At 44.0% G+C, this 17,961-nt stretch overlaps 1 protein-coding gene across 2 annotated transcripts in view; it reads right to left on the reverse strand.

The window, feature by feature from the left end:
* Positions 1-1,720: 1,720 nt before the first annotated feature.
* ptk7b (protein tyrosine kinase 7b) overlaps positions 1,721-17,961 on the reverse strand; it is a 72,908-nt gene continuing 56,667 nt past the window's right edge. The window contains exons 4-20 of one of the 2 annotated variants that reach the window (XM_071481066.1): positions 17,632-17,816; positions 15,734-15,881; positions 13,610-13,740; positions 11,620-11,886; positions 10,725-10,861; positions 10,446-10,581; positions 9,682-9,801; positions 9,214-9,363; positions 8,735-8,882; positions 7,746-7,873; positions 6,715-6,915; positions 5,537-5,698; positions 5,108-5,340; positions 4,926-5,006; positions 4,199-4,350; positions 3,872-4,050; positions 1,721-3,659 (exon numbers count right to left, since the gene is read on the reverse strand). In XM_071481066.1, coding sequence (XP_071337167.1) covers positions 3,499-3,659; positions 3,872-4,050; positions 4,199-4,350; positions 4,926-5,006; positions 5,108-5,340; positions 5,537-5,698; positions 6,715-6,915; positions 7,746-7,873; positions 8,735-8,882; positions 9,214-9,363; positions 9,682-9,801; positions 10,446-10,581; positions 10,725-10,861; positions 11,620-11,886; positions 13,610-13,740; positions 15,734-15,881; positions 17,632-17,816 — 2,719 coding nt within the window. In that variant the 3' untranslated portion in view covers positions 1,721-3,498. The remainder of the gene's footprint in view (positions 3,660-3,871; positions 4,051-4,198; positions 4,351-4,925; positions 5,007-5,107; positions 5,341-5,536; positions 5,699-6,714; positions 6,916-7,745; positions 7,874-8,734; positions 8,883-9,213; positions 9,364-9,681; positions 9,802-10,445; positions 10,582-10,724; positions 10,862-11,619; positions 11,887-13,609; positions 13,741-15,733; positions 15,882-17,631; positions 17,817-17,961) is intronic. The other variant, XM_071481067.1, reaches the window with a different exon arrangement.

The following is a 17,961-nucleotide window of genomic DNA, read 5'->3' on the forward strand; positions in this document are numbered from 1 at the left end:
AGAAAGCAAGCCTTTGGGGTCAAGTTTTAAAAGACCTGCAGAAGATAGACCCCACCCTCTAGTGGTAAATCAGAGAACTCTGAATTCACCAGTAAAATAGAGGAGCTATGACTGGAGGCGGCTTTACAAACAGCAGCCCATTGACTATAAACTGCATATAGGTTTTATATCACCTGTGACCCAGTTCAAAGGCAAGTTCTAAGACTTATAGCCTCCAATTGATCCAAAATGCTGCAGCACGAGTAGTGACAGGAACTAGGAAACGAGATCACATCTCTCCTGTGTTAGCCTCTCTGCATTGGCTCCCTGTAAACTCCAGGATAGAATTTAAAATCCTCCTCCTCACCTACAAAGCCATTCATGGTCAGGCACCATCGTACCTTGGAGAGCTTATAGTTCCCTATTTTCCTAATAGGACACTTCGCTCTCTAAATGCAGGTCTACTTGTGGTTCCCAGAGTTTGTAAGAGCAGAATGGGGGGGGCAGAGCCTTCAGCTATCAGGCTCCTCTCCTGTGGAACCAGCTCCCAGTGTGGGTTCGGGAGGCAGACCCCCTCTCTACCTTTAAGATCAGGCTTAAAACTGTCCTCTTTGATAAAGCTTATAGTTAGGGCTGGCTCGGGTATGTCCTGACCCATCCCTTAGTTATGCTGCTATAGAGCTAGACTGCTGGGGGATTCCCATGATGCACTGGGCTCTCTCTCTCTCTCTCTATGACTTCATGCCATTAACTTTGTTTTTTTTTTCTCTCCCCCATAGTTTGTGCTTCTCCTCTCTCTCTCTCTCTCTCTCTCTCTCTCCCTCTCTTTCTGCAGGTCTCTCTGCCTCTGGAGCAGCAGGATCCAGATCCACCACTACTCATCTTTACTATTAACCACTGTTATCTGTCATTATTATTGATAACACCATTACCTACACAGCTGTTCCTGGTCTCTCTCTCTCTTTTCTCCTTTCTCCTCCTAAACCCAATCGGTCGAGGCAGACGGCCGCCCACCCTGAGCCCGGTTCTGTCGGAGGTTTCTTCCTGTTAAAAGGGAGTTTTTCCTCCCCCCCGTCGCCAAGCGCTTGTTCTTTGTGGGAACTGTTGGGTTTTTCTCTATAACACAGTAAGGTCTCGACCGTACCCTGTAAAGTGCCTCGAGATAATGTATATTATGATTTGGCACTATACAAATAAAACTGAGTTGAATTATTGTGTACTTACACTCTCTGCTGTTTTCCCACAGTATGAGAATCAATGTGGTGATTTACTTGAGGTAGATGAACATTTTGTCAGCTTTATTATTTTTACTGCACACAGTATTGTGAGCTAAAGCAGCTGTAAGCAGAAGCAATCATGAAAATGTATTCTCTTAGCTTATAAGTAGTAACGATTTTAAAATGAATGAAGCAAACAAACAATTTTTCCTTATCCTGTTCACAGCATCTTGGTTTTGAAGATAGAACATGAATGCAACATGTTCCAGCAGTCAAACACCTAATTTGGAGTTTGCTTATATACATTAAGTTTTTACTTTTTATTTTTTAATGAATCCCTGTTTGCTCCTGCATTACGACACAAACTTAGGCTAAAAGGTGTGTTCAGTGTGATCTCAAGCAAGCTTAAATTAATGGAAAGTTGATTTTCGTACCAAACTTAAAGGGTAGACAAAAAAAAACTAACAATCCTTTACAGATGTGCTTCTTGAAGAGGCCAACAGTATAAATCACAACACAATGGGTAAAAACACTGTGAACCTTTATTGACAGCAGCATGTATACTTTTGTATATATCTGTGATTATTGTGAACATTTGCTGAAGCAGATTAAAAAAAAGAGGTCTAGGTGTGAGTGCCTAGCATTCATAAAAACAAAACATTACACTAAAAACAACGTATAAAAACAAGTTCATAAACAAAGGCCATTGCATTTGATTAGATAATGTAAAAAAAGAGGGAAACAGTTAAGATAATCCTTCATTTGCCAGGCACTTAAATGAGTACTGGTGACCAGCAGTCACTCTTTTGACCTCCTTTGTACTTTGTGTTAGCATATTCAGCTGGCTACCAGACTGAACGCACACTGAGATGGACCATGAGAATGAATACATAGCATCAGAGAAGTACCTTTCTATTATAAACACAGTTAAAAAAAAAAAAAAAAAAAAGACAGGACCTTCATCATAAATAAACAGGCGCCTGCATGTCCTTCTACACAACATGATAGAAACAAAGAGGGATATTCTTTTAAGTGAAGTTAGTGCATGGCTTCTACATTATGTACACATTGCCTGGTGTGATGGTCCTCTTTGCAGGATTGCACAAAACAACTGGACCGGGAGGGAAATTGTGATTGGACCTCTGAAGAAATTATGTTGCAGATTAAATACAGTGATAGGCTGCATCCTGCAACTGAGACACCATGATGATATTAATGTGGTATAATGGGTATTCTTACCCATAGGTAGTGACCAAGAAGCACCTTAAAGTTAATACAAGAACAGAACACACTCGTTAAAAAAACGTACAAAGCCCACACTAGCACAATCTCATCCATTCAATATATTCCTTGGCTATAAACTTGATCTTTTTTTTGTTGTTGTTCCTGAAGTGTTGTTACAACATGGATGACTTTTTCCACAAGTTTCCTCACAACAACAAACCTTCATACGAACCCCATTCCTCTTCCACTTTGAACGTACACTGTAGCATGGGAACAGTTCAGTGGCGCGCACACACACACTCACACACTCACACTGAAGGATGGTGGTGGGTCCCTGGGTGTCAGAGTAGCTGGGTGTCTCCTCCAGGATTAGGGTGGTGGACTCAGGATGCAGCTGACTGGAGTTTAAGTTCAAGCAGACCAGCTGAAACAATCTCACTCAACACACTTAAAAGTGGTTGACAGAATATTTAAGAAGCATCAACGCTCCACTGAAGTCACATGACATCCCACTTTCCCTTCAAGATTGGTTCTAGATGAATGAGAAAACACTGAAGATTTAACAGTGCGATGGACCTAAATTTCGGGGGTTTTCCTGAAGTTCTGACCAATAATTTTTGTTTGACCAAAGCCAGTGAGAGCACTGCAACTAAAATCCCTACAAAGCAGTTGGAAATTTAGGTGAGTGTGCGTGTGTGAAGGGGTAGAGGCACTGAGGTTGTGAGGCTCCGTGAAACAGTGTCTCTGGGACAGAGCGGCTGCAGACAGGCAGGCAGGCAGGGTCACAGTGGAACCACAGACAGGGACAGGGGGGCAGGGTCATCCATGCTGCGGTTAAGGCAAACGTTAACTCCTGGCACTGCTCACGAGAAGCCATTCACACAAATTGTGAGTGCGTTTCCACTGATATAGCAAAGAAGTCTTATCCACACACCCATGTTTTGAAATGCATATAAAAAGTGTTTTCTCCTCAACCTTCTTCCCTGAAATGTGTGAAACTAGCATCCAGCATTCCTGTCTTTCCTTTTCGGGGGAGGACGTTGGTAAAGTTCCCCTCTCATGTGCTGTTATGGTCGTCTCAGACTTTGCTGTCGGAGGGCAGCTCTCCCAGGGCGTGGACGATATCTGTGAAGGAGGGGCGCTCTTTGAGGCTTAGCGCCCAGCAGCGCACCATGAGCTTGTAGATTTTGGCGGGACATCCGTCTGGAATGGGAAGCTTCAGCTTTCCTGCCTGCAGACCTAGAGGAGCGGAAGTTGAGCACAGAGAGGGAGGTTAAACCAAACCAGAAACAAGGAGACTTGTGGATGTTACAACATATCACCTTTACCCGACAATTCAGACAAGTTTAATCACCAATAGTGACATCCTTTCTTCTTCTTCTCATCTTGTTTTTTGTGTCTGCTGAATCAGAACCTGGACTAAAAATAAGCTGCCACAGCATCATACTAACCTTCCAGCACCTCGTCATCACTGAGTTTGGTATGTGGCATTTCCCCATGACTGAACACTTCCCACATCAGCACTCCAAAGGCCCACACATCAGACTTGGTGGAGAAGTCGTCCTCAAACACAGACTCTGCTGGGAGCCAGCGCAGCGGGATCCATGCCTGTCTGTAGTGGTAGTACTCACTGCATACATGTACGCAAGAGAAATGACAAGGAGATGAAAACAATATTAGCCAGATGAGAAGCACTGAGATGTCCCAGAATTCATTTATTTATTTCATTGATGTTTTAAATGTGATTATTATCAAGTGCAGTGTGGTTTCTGACAGACCTGTTGTAGACGTCCTTGCTGAGGCTGAGCGATGACACTTTCACGCGCCTCTGACTGTTGATCAGACAGTTTCGGGCGGCTAGGTCTTTGTGAACGAAGCGGTGATTGGACAGATGCTCCATCCCATGAGCCACCTGGGCACAGATGGAAACCTGAGAGGGAAACAGCAAAACATAGAACAGATGAACTGTTAAGCTAAAGTGACTTTGATAATATGTTTTGAAATGGCAGCAGAAATTACTGAGGTTTTTCTTGGTTTCATTATTTCAACAGTTTGAAAAAAATTCCCCTCTCGTTGCTTGGCAACCTCACGATGACGAGAAGACTCCAAGAAATAGTCACAACTCCCACTGAAACCACTACTTCCCATTTTTCTTTCTATAAAGAAGATGTTATGTGTTAATCAGTGATCTTTGAAGGTGCCGCCCACAGACGGCACCTCTCTTTCTTTTTGCCTTGTTGTTTAGTCTTTATGCTAAACTCGGCTAATTGCCTCCTGGTCTAGCTTTCTGTTGAACATACAGACAGAGTGGTACTGATCTGCTCATCAAGTGTATTTTCTAAAATGCCAGAATACTGCTTTAAGGAAACATGAGTTCACAAGGAATGGGAACAGCACAGCATATATGCTTAATCTGACGTACGTTTATATGTTGTATCATTTGCATGGCAGATGGTGAGCAGAATGCTATGAGCTGTCAATCATGGTGCAACATTCAACACTTACTTTGGTCTTGGTGCTGATAGGCTGAGATTTGACTTTGTCATCTTTGCTTTTGGAAATTCTCAGGAACTGCTTTAGGTCTCCCTGGGATGATAAAAGCAAAAAAAAAAGAGGGAGCATTATATCAGGCAATAAAAACGTATATCATCATAATATGTGTGTGGCTTCTGCGTCTGTGTAATTACCAGGTCATAGTACTCTAAGATCATGTAGTGGGGTTCTGCCTCCCTGCACAGGCCCAGCAGGCGGACGACGTTGGGGTGGCTGAGCTTGGCGAACATTTCAGCTTCACGGCGGAAGTCGAGCTGGAGCTGTTCATCTCTGCTCTGCAGGCTCTTCACCAGCACCACCGTCTCCTCCTCGCTCTCCTCGATACCCTTAGCTTTGGTTAGCAACACCTCGCCAAACTCCCCTTTACCTGAGCAAACATTCACCCACCACAAAGCAAATGTCAGAGCAGATGCTCAACAATCAATATCACACATCTTGTTCTACATGGTGAACGGACTACGACATTGCAGCCTTAAGACCAGGTCACTTTCTATTAAATCAGAACACAAGTGCATTCATTCTCAGTTAATATATGCAAAACAGAATTGTTTCAACAAGTCTACCTAAAGTAGTGATGGTTTGTAGGTTTGCTCGAGGAAAGTGGAGCTTATCGTTGTTGATGTGGCTGTGGCGTTTCTCTGTTGTTGCAATGGTCCCCATGTTGGTGAGCGCCACCTCTTCCTGAATCTCAGTGGTAGTGTGGCCATTCTGTTGAACAGCCCCTCCTGATGAACACAACACAACACGCACAGGTTCAAATCCCAAACACAGACATTACATCGAGTCATGTGGTATGTTCAAAATGGTGCCTGCACATATCCCACTACCGCTCTGTCCCAGTTCCACACTGCATACAAGCACTGTGCAGCATGTGCTATTTATTATGTCTGCCAAGGAGATAGTTTGTTTGTCAGCAAGGCTATGAAAAAAGTATGGAAGTAATTTGCACACACTTGGTGAAGGAACACTTGGGCCAGGGAAGAACCCATTCAGTTTTGGTGCTGATCTGGTTAAAGGGGTAGATCTAGGATTTTTTAAATCACTTTCCATTACACTGCATGGTGGGGCATTTTTCAACAGTCAGTCAGTTTCTCAGGAAATAATCTATGGATGTTAACGTAAAAATGTTAATGGTGTAGAGATCTATGGGTTTGTACAATCTGGTGCAGATCTGGAGAATTTTCTGGATCTAGTGGAGGAAAATGTTTGGCCTTAACAGAGCTTTGTGCTCATAGGTCATCTTTAAAATATACAGTTTTGGCAGATTGTTGTTGCCCTGTCAAACATAATTCCAACTGCAGCTCTGGTAGCTCACCGCCAATTAAATTTCATGAAGGGAAAGCAAATGTTTTTCCAAAATAAAAAGTTGGAAAAGTACTTTCTTGTGTTTTGAGGTGTTCCAAGAACATTTTCACTATCATCCACAAATGTTTTGTAGCTGTGAGCAGCTTCTCCATTTTCCTGTGTGTACCTATGCACTCAAAAAGCTCAAAAAGTTTTCTGTATGCATAATATATATGTGTAGTATGTAATAAAGACACAGCTAATGTCTCATCAAATTCATCTGAACTTATGGCATTTTACATGTTAACTGCAACACCCAGGATTACCACTAGATGGCAGCAAATGTCCCAGACTTTTCAACAATGCTTTGAGAACCATGAAGTTGAGGGACCAACAACTACTAACTTAACCCGCTGGCTGATTTTACAACCGTCTACCCAAAAATTCCACAACATACCATTGAGACACTCCATCTCTGGCTCCTCCCCGTCCTGGCCTTTCTGCAGTCTTTTGGCGTTGCGTCTCTTTTTGCAGTAGAACATGAGACCCAGCACTACAATGATGTAAGCCACAGCGGCTCCCACCGACAGGCCGATGGTTTGGATCATCTTGTAAGGAGCCCTGTCGTCTTCTTCACCACTGTCACGCACTGGTTTGTCTGATGGACACATGCAGTTATGCTTAAAAGAAATGCTTTGAAAAAGTACTTGACATGTTATCTTTAATACATCACAGTCCTTAAATCAATGTAACATAACATATACAGCATTCTGTTGTTTCACCAGAGTGAGTATTTAAGGGAAGTTAAGTTTTTGCAAGAACAGGCTTTAAAAAATAGGCTGTAAGAGTGAAAAGGTGGATGCAAATATGCAAATCACTTTGAATAAGATATGGTTTACTGTGCTCCAGATCCAACAGTCATTTCCTTTTGAAGTTTAGTCCTATATAAAAGGGAACGGTCCCATCATTCAACAGGCATTTTTTCCTGAGTTGCCCTGTTCACACAGTGCTGTGGTGTCACGCTGACCCCGACAAGCTGCGACAAACAACTAAATTCAATTGTCTCCTGTTTTGAACTAAGTTGGAATTCTGTCCTGCTACTTTGGGAGAAAATTTGTTGATATGCGACACCAGCGCAAGAGTGTGACTGTAATTTTCAGCTTCAGTCAGCACATAAAGAGCCACAGAATATGAAGCGTTATTAGATCTAACGTCTGCCCAATCCCATCACCTCAGTGACAGCTGTGGCGTCAGAGATGTGGCCGTGGTTATTAACCTGTCGAGATGGATGACAGGCAGAGGGTGAAGTTTAATTAATACCTTCATCCTACACTTGTGACCGTGGCTTATGCCCCATGTGTGCACCTTTGTTCCTGATAAAGGAAGCCTGTGCAAATATATTTGTGTGTGTGTGTGTGTGTGTGTGTGTGTGTGTGTGTGTGTATGTGTGTGTGTATGTGTGTGTGTTTGTGTGTAAGATAAACTTACCCACTACGTACAACTGAGCCACACGGTCTTTGATGCTGCAGCTGTTTCCGGCCACACAGGTATATCTGCCTGTGTCATCTGTTGTCACATCTGTGATCACCAAGGAGCCGTTGGGCATCTTCTGGAACCTGGAAGAAAGAAAGGTCGGGACAGATGACGGTGGAGGTCTGGAGGTCCACAATTCACAGCAAACACAAGATGGAAAGAGGAGGAGGCCAGCTAGTCTGTGAGATTTGAGCATTAGCATAGTCAGCATATAAGGCTGCCTGTTGCACTCTGTTTGTGGACAGGGTTCATTCCCAAAAATCTCAAGTGGATATGTGACAGTCACAGAGATGGACAACAGAATATTACACTGGTCATGTAGGTAAAGTTACACTGTCAGGTGTTACAATGGAGGAAGTTCACATGGACAGTGACCAGCCTGAAGAGCCTGAGGCTGCTGTGGGAGTGAGAGAACTTTTGTAGCTACTGAAATGTAGAAGCTGCCATATGAAAATATGCCAAAGAACGAACAAAACAAATACACAAAAAGAGGATTAGTAAATTTTCTTAGTAAATTACTGAGCCATAATAATGATACGATAATTTTTTTTGGCTTGATCTTGGAAACACATTTAAACTCTAAATTAATTCATATAAAGGCATTACAACTGTAAGGACAAGCTTGACAACATGTGTTTTTATCTCCCTGTGTGGAGAGGCGGACATCTGTTCGTGACTTGTACAACAGGTCTGGACCAACTTTGTTCACACTTGAGAGAAAGCGTGACAAGTTCTCCTGAATCCCTCTTACGTGCCACTTAAGAGCAAATCTGTTTGCACGAGACGTTCTCGCATAAAGCCCATTGTACTCAGGTATGTAATACTATATTAGCACAAGCTAAATCTATGATGAATGCACAGCAATGAAACTGCAATCAATTCTGTTTAGACCCTGTAATTACGAACTATAATACACAATAGCTGAGCTGCACCGTTTCATTTACCTCCTGTTCTTAGTGATGTCCAGCGTCTTGTCTTTAACCATCCAGTGGATGTGAGGCTCGGGGTCGCCGGTGGCCTGACAGTGCAGGATGGCTGTGTGACCCTGGTACACTGTTGTATTCTCTGGCTCCACCTTAAAGCGAATGTACACTATTTGTGCACAAGAAAAAAACACAAGGTCACACAAACAAGCTCATTAATTCAACACAACTGGGCCATAACATCTCCTTTACATACTCTCAGTTACACTCTACTACCAAAAAGCAAGTCATTACAGGGCTGTAAACAGACCACCAGGCATACAATAAAAGCTGCTGCGTTTGCCACTTGATGATCATGATCAATGTCTGTCTCCTCATAAAACCACCCACAAAAACACTCAGACCACAAGTACTTCTGATGTGGCACTGGTGACTAATATGGTAGCATGACCCTTTCTTTCATCATTTCCTGCTTCCAGGATGATGAGTGAGCTGCTCACCGGCCACAGTGAGGGTCACCATGGCTCTGATCTCCCCCTGGAGGCTGTTGGAAGCGATGCAGGTGTAGTTGCCGGCGTCGCTCCGTGTGACTTTGGTGAAGTGAAGCTGGCCATTCCTCTGCTCCACATGAGGCGGCAGCTCTCCTCCGTCTGCAGGGGGAGACAGAGAGACACACAGGGATGAGAGGGGGGGTTAGCAGGGCTGTGTCTGAGGCTGCATGATGTAGCCAAGTGGTTAAATGGACTCCATCATAGCTAACACAGATGAAGAGAGAAATGATCCATGATGATGAATCTCCCTCACATCTTGCGCAGTGCAGATTTTCTACAGGTCTCTACATATTCCTGTGAAAACAGCATTAGTCATAATGGAATAAAGGGTCTTGCTGCTTTTCGGATGAGATATTTCCTTAACAAACAGTCAATCCTTATCTTAGTACAGATAGTGTGAGCCAGCTACGTGCACACCTGCTTTGGTCCAGCGGATGGTGGGGCTCTCTCTGCCTTTAGCAGAGCACTGGATGTTGACCTCGTTATCCAGCTCCAGGCACTGAGAAGGCTGGGGCGTCGGAGTGAACTTCAGCTTCTCTGAAACACAAGTCAAAACAAAACACACACATGACATAGGTGGTAAACACACACACAAAAAAAAGGGGTGGGGGGTGGGGGTGATGTCAAAGCCTCTTTTGTGCAACTCACACTGCAGATGAAATGACACTAAGCTGATGCAAATCATGTCCAGACACATTCAGGGAAATGTGGCTACAGGCACACAGATCTGATGTGTATAACAAGTGAGGTCTATCTGAGGCTGAGATCATATAAACAGGGATTGGCCAGACAAAACACTGACATGCCCGGCTATCTATCACAGTAACTCTGTAGCAGCAGATAGGAATTTATCATGGAGGCAACGTGTTAAAATGGAGGCTAGAATAAAGCTGCCGTGTATGAGTCATATTTTACACCTCCGTGGGTGTCCTGCAGGACGCCCAGAGACACAACTTGGACCCACTCTTCCTATTTTAGGAAACACACACACATGCACGCATACACACGCCCACAGGCATGACCACATTTGTCTCATATTTTCCCTCAGCGCTGTAATACTCATTATGCCCTGAATGTGATTTCACTCATTACACATTATCATTCAGTCAGACTGGGGAATAACTTGAACTGTATGAACTACTGTACGCATTGATCAACTGAGAGATTCCCCCACAGCTTACCAAGCACAATAACTCTTGCTTGCCCAGACAGTCGGCCGCCGACAGTCTTGGTTTCGCAGCCATACATCTGTCCATCATAAACTTCCACATTATTGATCCTGAGGGTGCCATTAGGGAACAACTTAAAACGAGAGTCCTGGGGGAGAAAGGAAAAAAAAGAAGTGTTTTTTTTTTTTTTTAAAGTCATGTCCTCTTATATCACAAAATAAGGACCAAGACAGTTTTCATGTCAGAAAAAGACACTTTAACTGTGTGTGTGTTAGTGTGTGTGTTAGTCACCTCAGGTGTGATCATGATGTTGTTGCGGAGCCAGGTGACCTCAGGTTCAGGGTTGGCCTGAGCCTGACAGTGAAGGTAACCTGGTTTACCTTCCTCTAAGTAGCTGTCCTGAGGCCTTGTTACCCACACAGGGGCAGCTGTGGAGGCAGGAGAACAAACACACAACACACACACACACACACACACACACACACACACACACACACACACACACACACACACACACAGAGAATACATTATATCAGTAATGACATTTTACATTAACACATCCAGTAGAAACATAAGCCTTGAAGGGATATGCAAAGTGTTAATGAGTTTGGTGGATTGTACAGACTAAACAAAGAAACCATATATAAACCCCGTCTATGCGGTAGATGTTGTAACCATGATCCTGAGATAAATTACCATGACTTACTGTTTTATTAAAGAGTGATTCAGTGACCTATGAATTAGACAATCTTCTGTTAATTGTACACTTTTTCAGCTCAGGTTCTACTGGCAAAAAACATTCCACTATTTCTAAAACTAAATGATAATATTTTCTTATGTGATGCTGTATTTCTATATTATGATAAAAAAATATTTCATCCTATTCCCTACGAGTGCCCTGGTTAGGATACATTCCATCAGATTTTTCTCTCTCTGTTGTAACTGATTTAGCACTGTACTTCAATAAGGTGGTAAGGAGACTCATAGCAGACACGTTTTAAAAATATATATGAGTAAAGCTCCAAAAACACTGCATCCTACAATTCCCATAATGCCATTTGATAGGATCTTTCTGTAGTTTCTCCCTGCCTTGTTGAGGCAAAGAAATTCAGTTAGACAACCGCTGTAGTTCGCCCTGTGAACCAAACCTAATGTTTAAATTGAGAGTGGACTGCGTGTGACTCACTGGCCACGGTGAAGGTGACCTCCTGTGTCTTGGTTCCGGCCTTGTTCCGGGCCACACAGGTGTATGTGCCAGAATCTCCCTCCTCTGTGGGACTGAAGACCAGATCCAGGCCGTCCTGGTACACTCTGCCCTCTGTGGGAACCCGCTGACCTTCTCTCTCCCACCACACCTCGGGCTCTGGTCGTCCGCGTGGGGGGCGACAGGTTACTCTCTGAAGGGTGTCCGCGGTGAAAACCTTTGACATCTTGGACACCATTTCTTCTATCTCTGTAATGGATGGCAGAGAGACAAGACAATCTTCAGCGTGAAGTAACAATTTGAACGGTGAAACTGATTTCCATTTACGCAAGAACCCTGATAATCATCGAACTGTCTTCAAAGCCAGTGAAGCATTACTGATTTTGAATTTCATGAGCGGCCCTGAGCACACTTAATGCCATCTCACAGTTCTGTTAACAGATTTCCGGTCTTGTTTGAAAAGGTCTTCTGATTCGTAGCACAGACCACAGTAATTAGAGAACAAAGTGCACAGTAGGCGAGCTGAGTATATAGGTTGCTCTTAGTATGGGAATTAACTCGGGCCTGTGTGAGGTGGGTCATATCAAAACTGGCAGCCCTTACACAGAAAGTGGAATGTGATCTGTAGTCTAAAGACTTACAAGACCTCCCACTACTGTGTGGTTTGATACTGTGTGTGTCCCGAATGGAAGTCATTAATACTTTATTGGCCAACACTGCCCTGAAAGCTGGTGAGTGGTTACGACCTTCTATGAGTCTAAGATCGAAATCAATTAATGAGAACAGAAGAAAATACACATTTCTTAGCAGATGAAAGAGAAGTGGAGCAGGAAGATGGAGAAGTGGAGGGGGTGGGAGGGGGGAGCAGTGAAGTGAATGAAGCGGAGTAATGATGGAGTGACTGTTTAAACCTGTCCCTAAATGCTGAATTCTACTGTGACACAATCCCCTATAATGCCTGCAGGGATTACCATCAGATTAGGTGAATTAAGGTATTTAAATGGAGCCGCGGTTCACTGGGTTAAAACTGCAGATACAGTCGTACCTCATTAATCCAAAACCCTTGGGGAAAAGGGGCTGCTTGAGAGGAATAAAGTGTTTGGGACTCTGAAACGCATAGAAATTCCACCCCTAAGCTTATCCAAAATATTTGACTTGCATGCACTTGCATTTCAAAATGCTGGCTGATTAGTAAGATGAGAAGATACTACAGCTTGTTTTCGCTTTAAGCTCCAGCAGCCATTTAAAAGCTGTTAAGTTCCTTTTAGAGTCAGGGTTGGAATGGCAAAGAGCAGCGCTGTTATATGCAATATTAAAACAGCTTTGATGTGTCTCCACTTGCATATTACATTGTTTTACTTGCATGTATCTGAATCTGACCTTTATGCACAACCACAAAGTTATATTTGTTATAGCCCTGATGTTTGGTTTTCACTTTAGAGTGATTTCATACACCTGCTTATCTGGAATTTATCATTTATTCCTGGAAAATTTTAGCTAATGTTGGACAGAAATCATCGGGGGGATTGTAATGACATTAAACATTGATACAACCTCATAATTACACTACTTGTTTGCCCATTTGACTCACAGCGTTATGTTATCTACTGTTACTTTTGCTGCTTGCTCAGCCAGGTGCTGTTACACTTTGGAGGAAGCTTGATGAGCTTGGCAAACAGCTGGACTGTTGGAGGGAACAGTATGGAGGGGAAGCAGGAAAATGCTCCAGTGCAGTGTGTGCAGTGGATACAGCTGGGCCGGATGTCAATAAGGGGATGTGATTATCATTGGAGAGATCTGGCTCTAAGTGAAAGAGCCAGAAGAAGGAGGGAGGGGAGAGCACAATGAGATGGAGGGCAGGATAAATATGTAACCCAAATGCCCCTCTCACGCTCAGATTACACAATCACAGGTGTTTATCTCTCACCAGTTCAACAACTGCAAATGTGTGTGTGTGTGTGTGTGTGTGTACCAGCTATGAGGAGGGAGGCCTCCAAAGTAACATGGGACCCTCTGAGACCACGGCCGACACATTTGTAGGTCCCTGTGTTCCTGGGTTTGACCTGCGTGATCAGCAGCGTACCGTTGGAGAGCAGGATCACTCTGTGGAGAGGAAACAGATCACTTTATAAATCTACATAATCAAACAATCTGTCACAGAAACGTACTGGTGCAACTACCCCCCAGCAAATCTCACTCAGATGCCTTCTGTGAATAACTCTTACCATTTGTTTTGGACTGCTTGGAGCAGCAGCTGGAGATGCTTTGCCAAACAGGACAATGCATGAGTGCCAGAAAATTTAGGCTATTTTTTAACAGAGGCACACTTTTTCGTGCTTGGCATGTTACCTGATGCTATCTGAATTGCCCGATTCACTAAACCCAAACCATCTGCTGCTCTAAGTAGGTTGAAGTAAATAGTGAGAATTAGTCCACAGAACACAAAGAGAACTGTCTCACATAGTTAATTTTAAAAAGTTTTGTGCTTTAGGAGGCCCATCCTGATGGCTGGCCTCTGGCAGGGAGTATCGGTGCCAGAGATGGACGAGATGAGAAGTAATTAAAGGCTGACCTTAGGCCAGCTCCAGGGATGACAGATAGGGAGTTGGAAATCCCACACAGCAAGGAAATCTGCTCCACAGAGCCGACAAATCAACAGCTCATCACTGCTATGTGACAAAGTCATTGCAGAGCATTACAGGAAAAGTGAATATGTAAAGCAGAGAGGACTAAGTGAAGGCACTGCTGGTTGCACTTAGGTTGCTGTAAAATTCCTGAGAAGAGTTTCCAAAAGCAGAATATATCCAGGTCTAAACGGCTCTGCAGTGGATTCCCTGAGGAGAGGTGATATTTCTGTGTCATCTCTTCTTCTCTGTTCAATAAGCAGGAGGGAAATGAGCTTTGGGAGCTTGTGTATGTTTCCACATGAGAAAAACTAGTCTGTGGAAGATTACTTCACTCTTGAGGAAATAAATAAAATAACCACAAAACAAAATGAACAAAGGAGTTTTTTTTAAGAGGCAATCATCTTTATAGCTGCATGGATCCTTCACAGAAAGAATGGGTATGGTTTCACACCTTTGCTTCCAGAGTGGGGCAGGAATAGCCTTGAGCCTCATGGTGTTATATTTGGTTAGTTTCACACATATGAAAAACAATTCACAACAAATATCCACAATTAATCTGAGCGTGGTGGGTGGTGGTGGTGGTGGGGTGGGGGAGGTGGTGGGGGTGGGGGGGGGGGTGTCTAAGCAGTGCAGGTGCAAAACAGATGATATCCTCTGCAGAGCTGCATTCCTCCGGCATTATAATCAGCCCTGATCAATAAACACACAAAAGACCAGGCAGCCTTGGAAAACCTTAACTACAATCATGCCAGGTTTTTTAAAGAAGCAGTCTGTGTTTTTAATATTCATGCTTTATCATTCATCCCTCTGTACTCCTGGTGCTGAGTCATCACTGCCTAAGTGACCAACCTGCCTCTGACAGGCTCATTACACAAATGACTAACTATTGATATTGGACTCCTTCACCTCTCTCGCTTAGTGAGCACAATAATCACTTTTTCAAAACCAGGCTCACTCTCCATGTGGAAGCGCCTGCCTATAGTGTGACTATGTATTAACATGAGGTGCTATGAACCAAGGGGGTATGCTTGGTACAATGTATAGAAATGGGTTATTATCTAGTGCTTATGCGTTTATAAGGCACATGCTGGTAAGCTGATTGTAGCCAGAGGGGTTTTTCCGCTCAGCGCGTGAACACTGGAGAGCTGCAAAGTCTTTTGTGATAGGCTGGAGAGAAAGGCGAGTGATGTATAGTAGACCGCAGAAAAACTTTACAGTGTTCTGTTCCAGTAATAACATTCCTTAATGTGCAATTCATCTTAAACCTGAGTTGAAACAGCACACGGAGAGCTGAGACGAGAGGGTTCCACCTCATTGGGTTTAAAGGAATAACCGAAGCTGAAGCTTACATAATGGTAAGTAAGGAGGGGGAATGGTGGGAGAGGGGAGCCCCAGAGTATAGAGTGAGAGGAAGAACTGGGGGAGTGAGATGGACGATGAGAATGAGGAGGATTTAGCTCTGAACATACCGAGACTTGTTTACCAGCAGCTCATTTTCGTGGTACCACTCCAACGTGGGGGCCGGCACGGCGGTGAACTCACAGTGGAACACAGCCTCCTCATTCTTCAACACCACCTGGTCCTCAGGAGTGACCACCGGCCGCGGGAAACTCTTATCTGTTAGACAGGTAGACAAACATCTGCATGATTACATCTGCAGGCATCAGACCATCAAGTTCCCTCTGTGTGGAGACCCTTGCATCATTCCGATTTACTCTGAGCTTTATTAAAAGCTGCCAACAGCAGTGTGAGGCTGGTGAGCAGGCAGCCTTCAGGTGGCAGTGCCTGTGTCAACACCTCAGGGGCCCTGGGGAGCCTTAATGAGGTCAGTGAACAGGCCCTGCAGCTTATCTGGACCATTATCTCCTTCCCTTTTTACCTCCTGGATAGTAGAATCACACATGGAAGACCATCTCTCTCTTCCCTGTGATGATCTGAAGTGATGCTTTTCCAAGAAACTGGAGTTGGGGGGGGGTCAACTCATCGTTTTGTTTGTTTGTTTTTTTATTTTAAATGGAGGATGCAGGATTTTTTGCAGTCAATTTCAAATCACACAAAAATTCTTAAACTGCATTGTATTTTCCCACTATTCACATTCTTTTGACCCTTGTGACCCTGCCAGCTGCCTTCAAACTCCCCTCAGCTTTGGCTTACACTGGACCAGGCTGCCCTGACCTGCCAAAAGTGGAGATTTGGTACAGTACAACCTAGAGGAGGAGGAATAACCACACAGATTTTTAAGACTTTGCTATACTCCAAATATGAAGCTGAAGGGCACTGAGCTCAATAAAAAAAAAAATCAAGAACACAAAAATACACCTAATCCAAGTTTATGTGTGTGAGTATTTCAAATGTGCACAGCTAAAGGAAGTATGGTGCCAGCAGTAGTATTACTAACATGGCTACAGAAAGGCGTGCACTCAGAGCACACATGGCCCACCCAGGAAGTCGGTGGAGAGGCCCCAACTCAAAGAGCTGTGACCGTGCATTGAAAACCTGTCTAAATCTGTCAAACCTTCCCTAAAGTGATGCCCCATAGAAGAGCAGAGGGTGGCAACATGGTAACTGGAGACTCAACAATTATCCATTCTCCCTCCACCCAGGTGCTAACCTAGCGTGTCTGTGTGTGTTGTGTTGCAGGTGGCTAATTAGAGTGGAACAAGGCATCAGGTTTCTTGCACAGATGTGCTGCTGTATGTGCTGTACTACAGGGGCACGCACGCACGCACGCGCGCACGCACACGCACACACACACGCGCACACACACACACACACACACACACACACACACACACACACACACACACACACAGAGTTAACAGCAGAAGTCATATTGAGAGCCTGCAGAAAAACAAATAACCTCCCCACACAACAAACTGTCTGTGCAATCTACAGTTAGAAAGAGGAATCAGCAGAACGACGCTGCTGCTGAGGGAGCCGCTGTTATTGTTTTCTCTGTGGATGTTTATGATGTTGTTTCTGTCCGCGTGGGTGGCGGAGGAGGAAGGTGCTAACACACTCTCTGGTAATCACATTAGGAGCTCCTTCACTTTCTCTCACTTCCTACTCTCTCTCTCTCACTACTAATGGTCCTTACACACCCTCTTCTCCAACTCACTTCCTGGCAGGTGTGTTAATGTGTGCAAAATTCACTGAGAGCACAAGATATGTGATTATAACTTACACGAAAACTAGAGCTGAAACTATTTGGTTCATTGATGAATTCATTTGATAGAAACTTAATAAAGAAATTGTTATTCGTTAAATTCATTTTTCAAGTATGTGAGTTCGACCAAGAAACCTTCCATCATTTACATGATGCAGCAGGTCAACACACTGTCGTGCAAAGACATACACAAACACACACCTATGATGTTAAGTGTGAAGTTGCTGTTGCTGCAGACGTGCCCGGCTGCATTCTTGGCACAGCAGTAGTACAGGCCGTTGTCGTCTGGACTGGCGCTCTTGAAGGTGAGCGTCCTCTCCTTGTTGTTGATCTGATGGCTCTTCTCTGTCAGCTTCACCCCGTCCTTGAACCACTGGCATGTCGGCCTGAGAGGGAGAGGAGGATTAAAGAGGACAGGCATGAGAGAGGTTTAGGAGAGGAAGACAAATTGGGGAAACAGGAACATAATGATTGATGAAGTAAAAAAAAAAGATCAGATACAAAGTTGAGGAAAATCAGGGAAAGAAGAAG

This window comes from Trachinotus anak, unplaced genomic scaffold, assembly GCF_046630095.1.
Source record: "Trachinotus anak isolate AG129_WGS33_773 ecotype Australia unplaced genomic scaffold, CSIRO_AGI_Tana_v1 ptg000007l, whole genome shotgun sequence".
Lineage (NCBI taxonomy): Eukaryota > Metazoa > Chordata > Actinopteri > Carangiformes > Carangidae > Trachinotus > Trachinotus anak.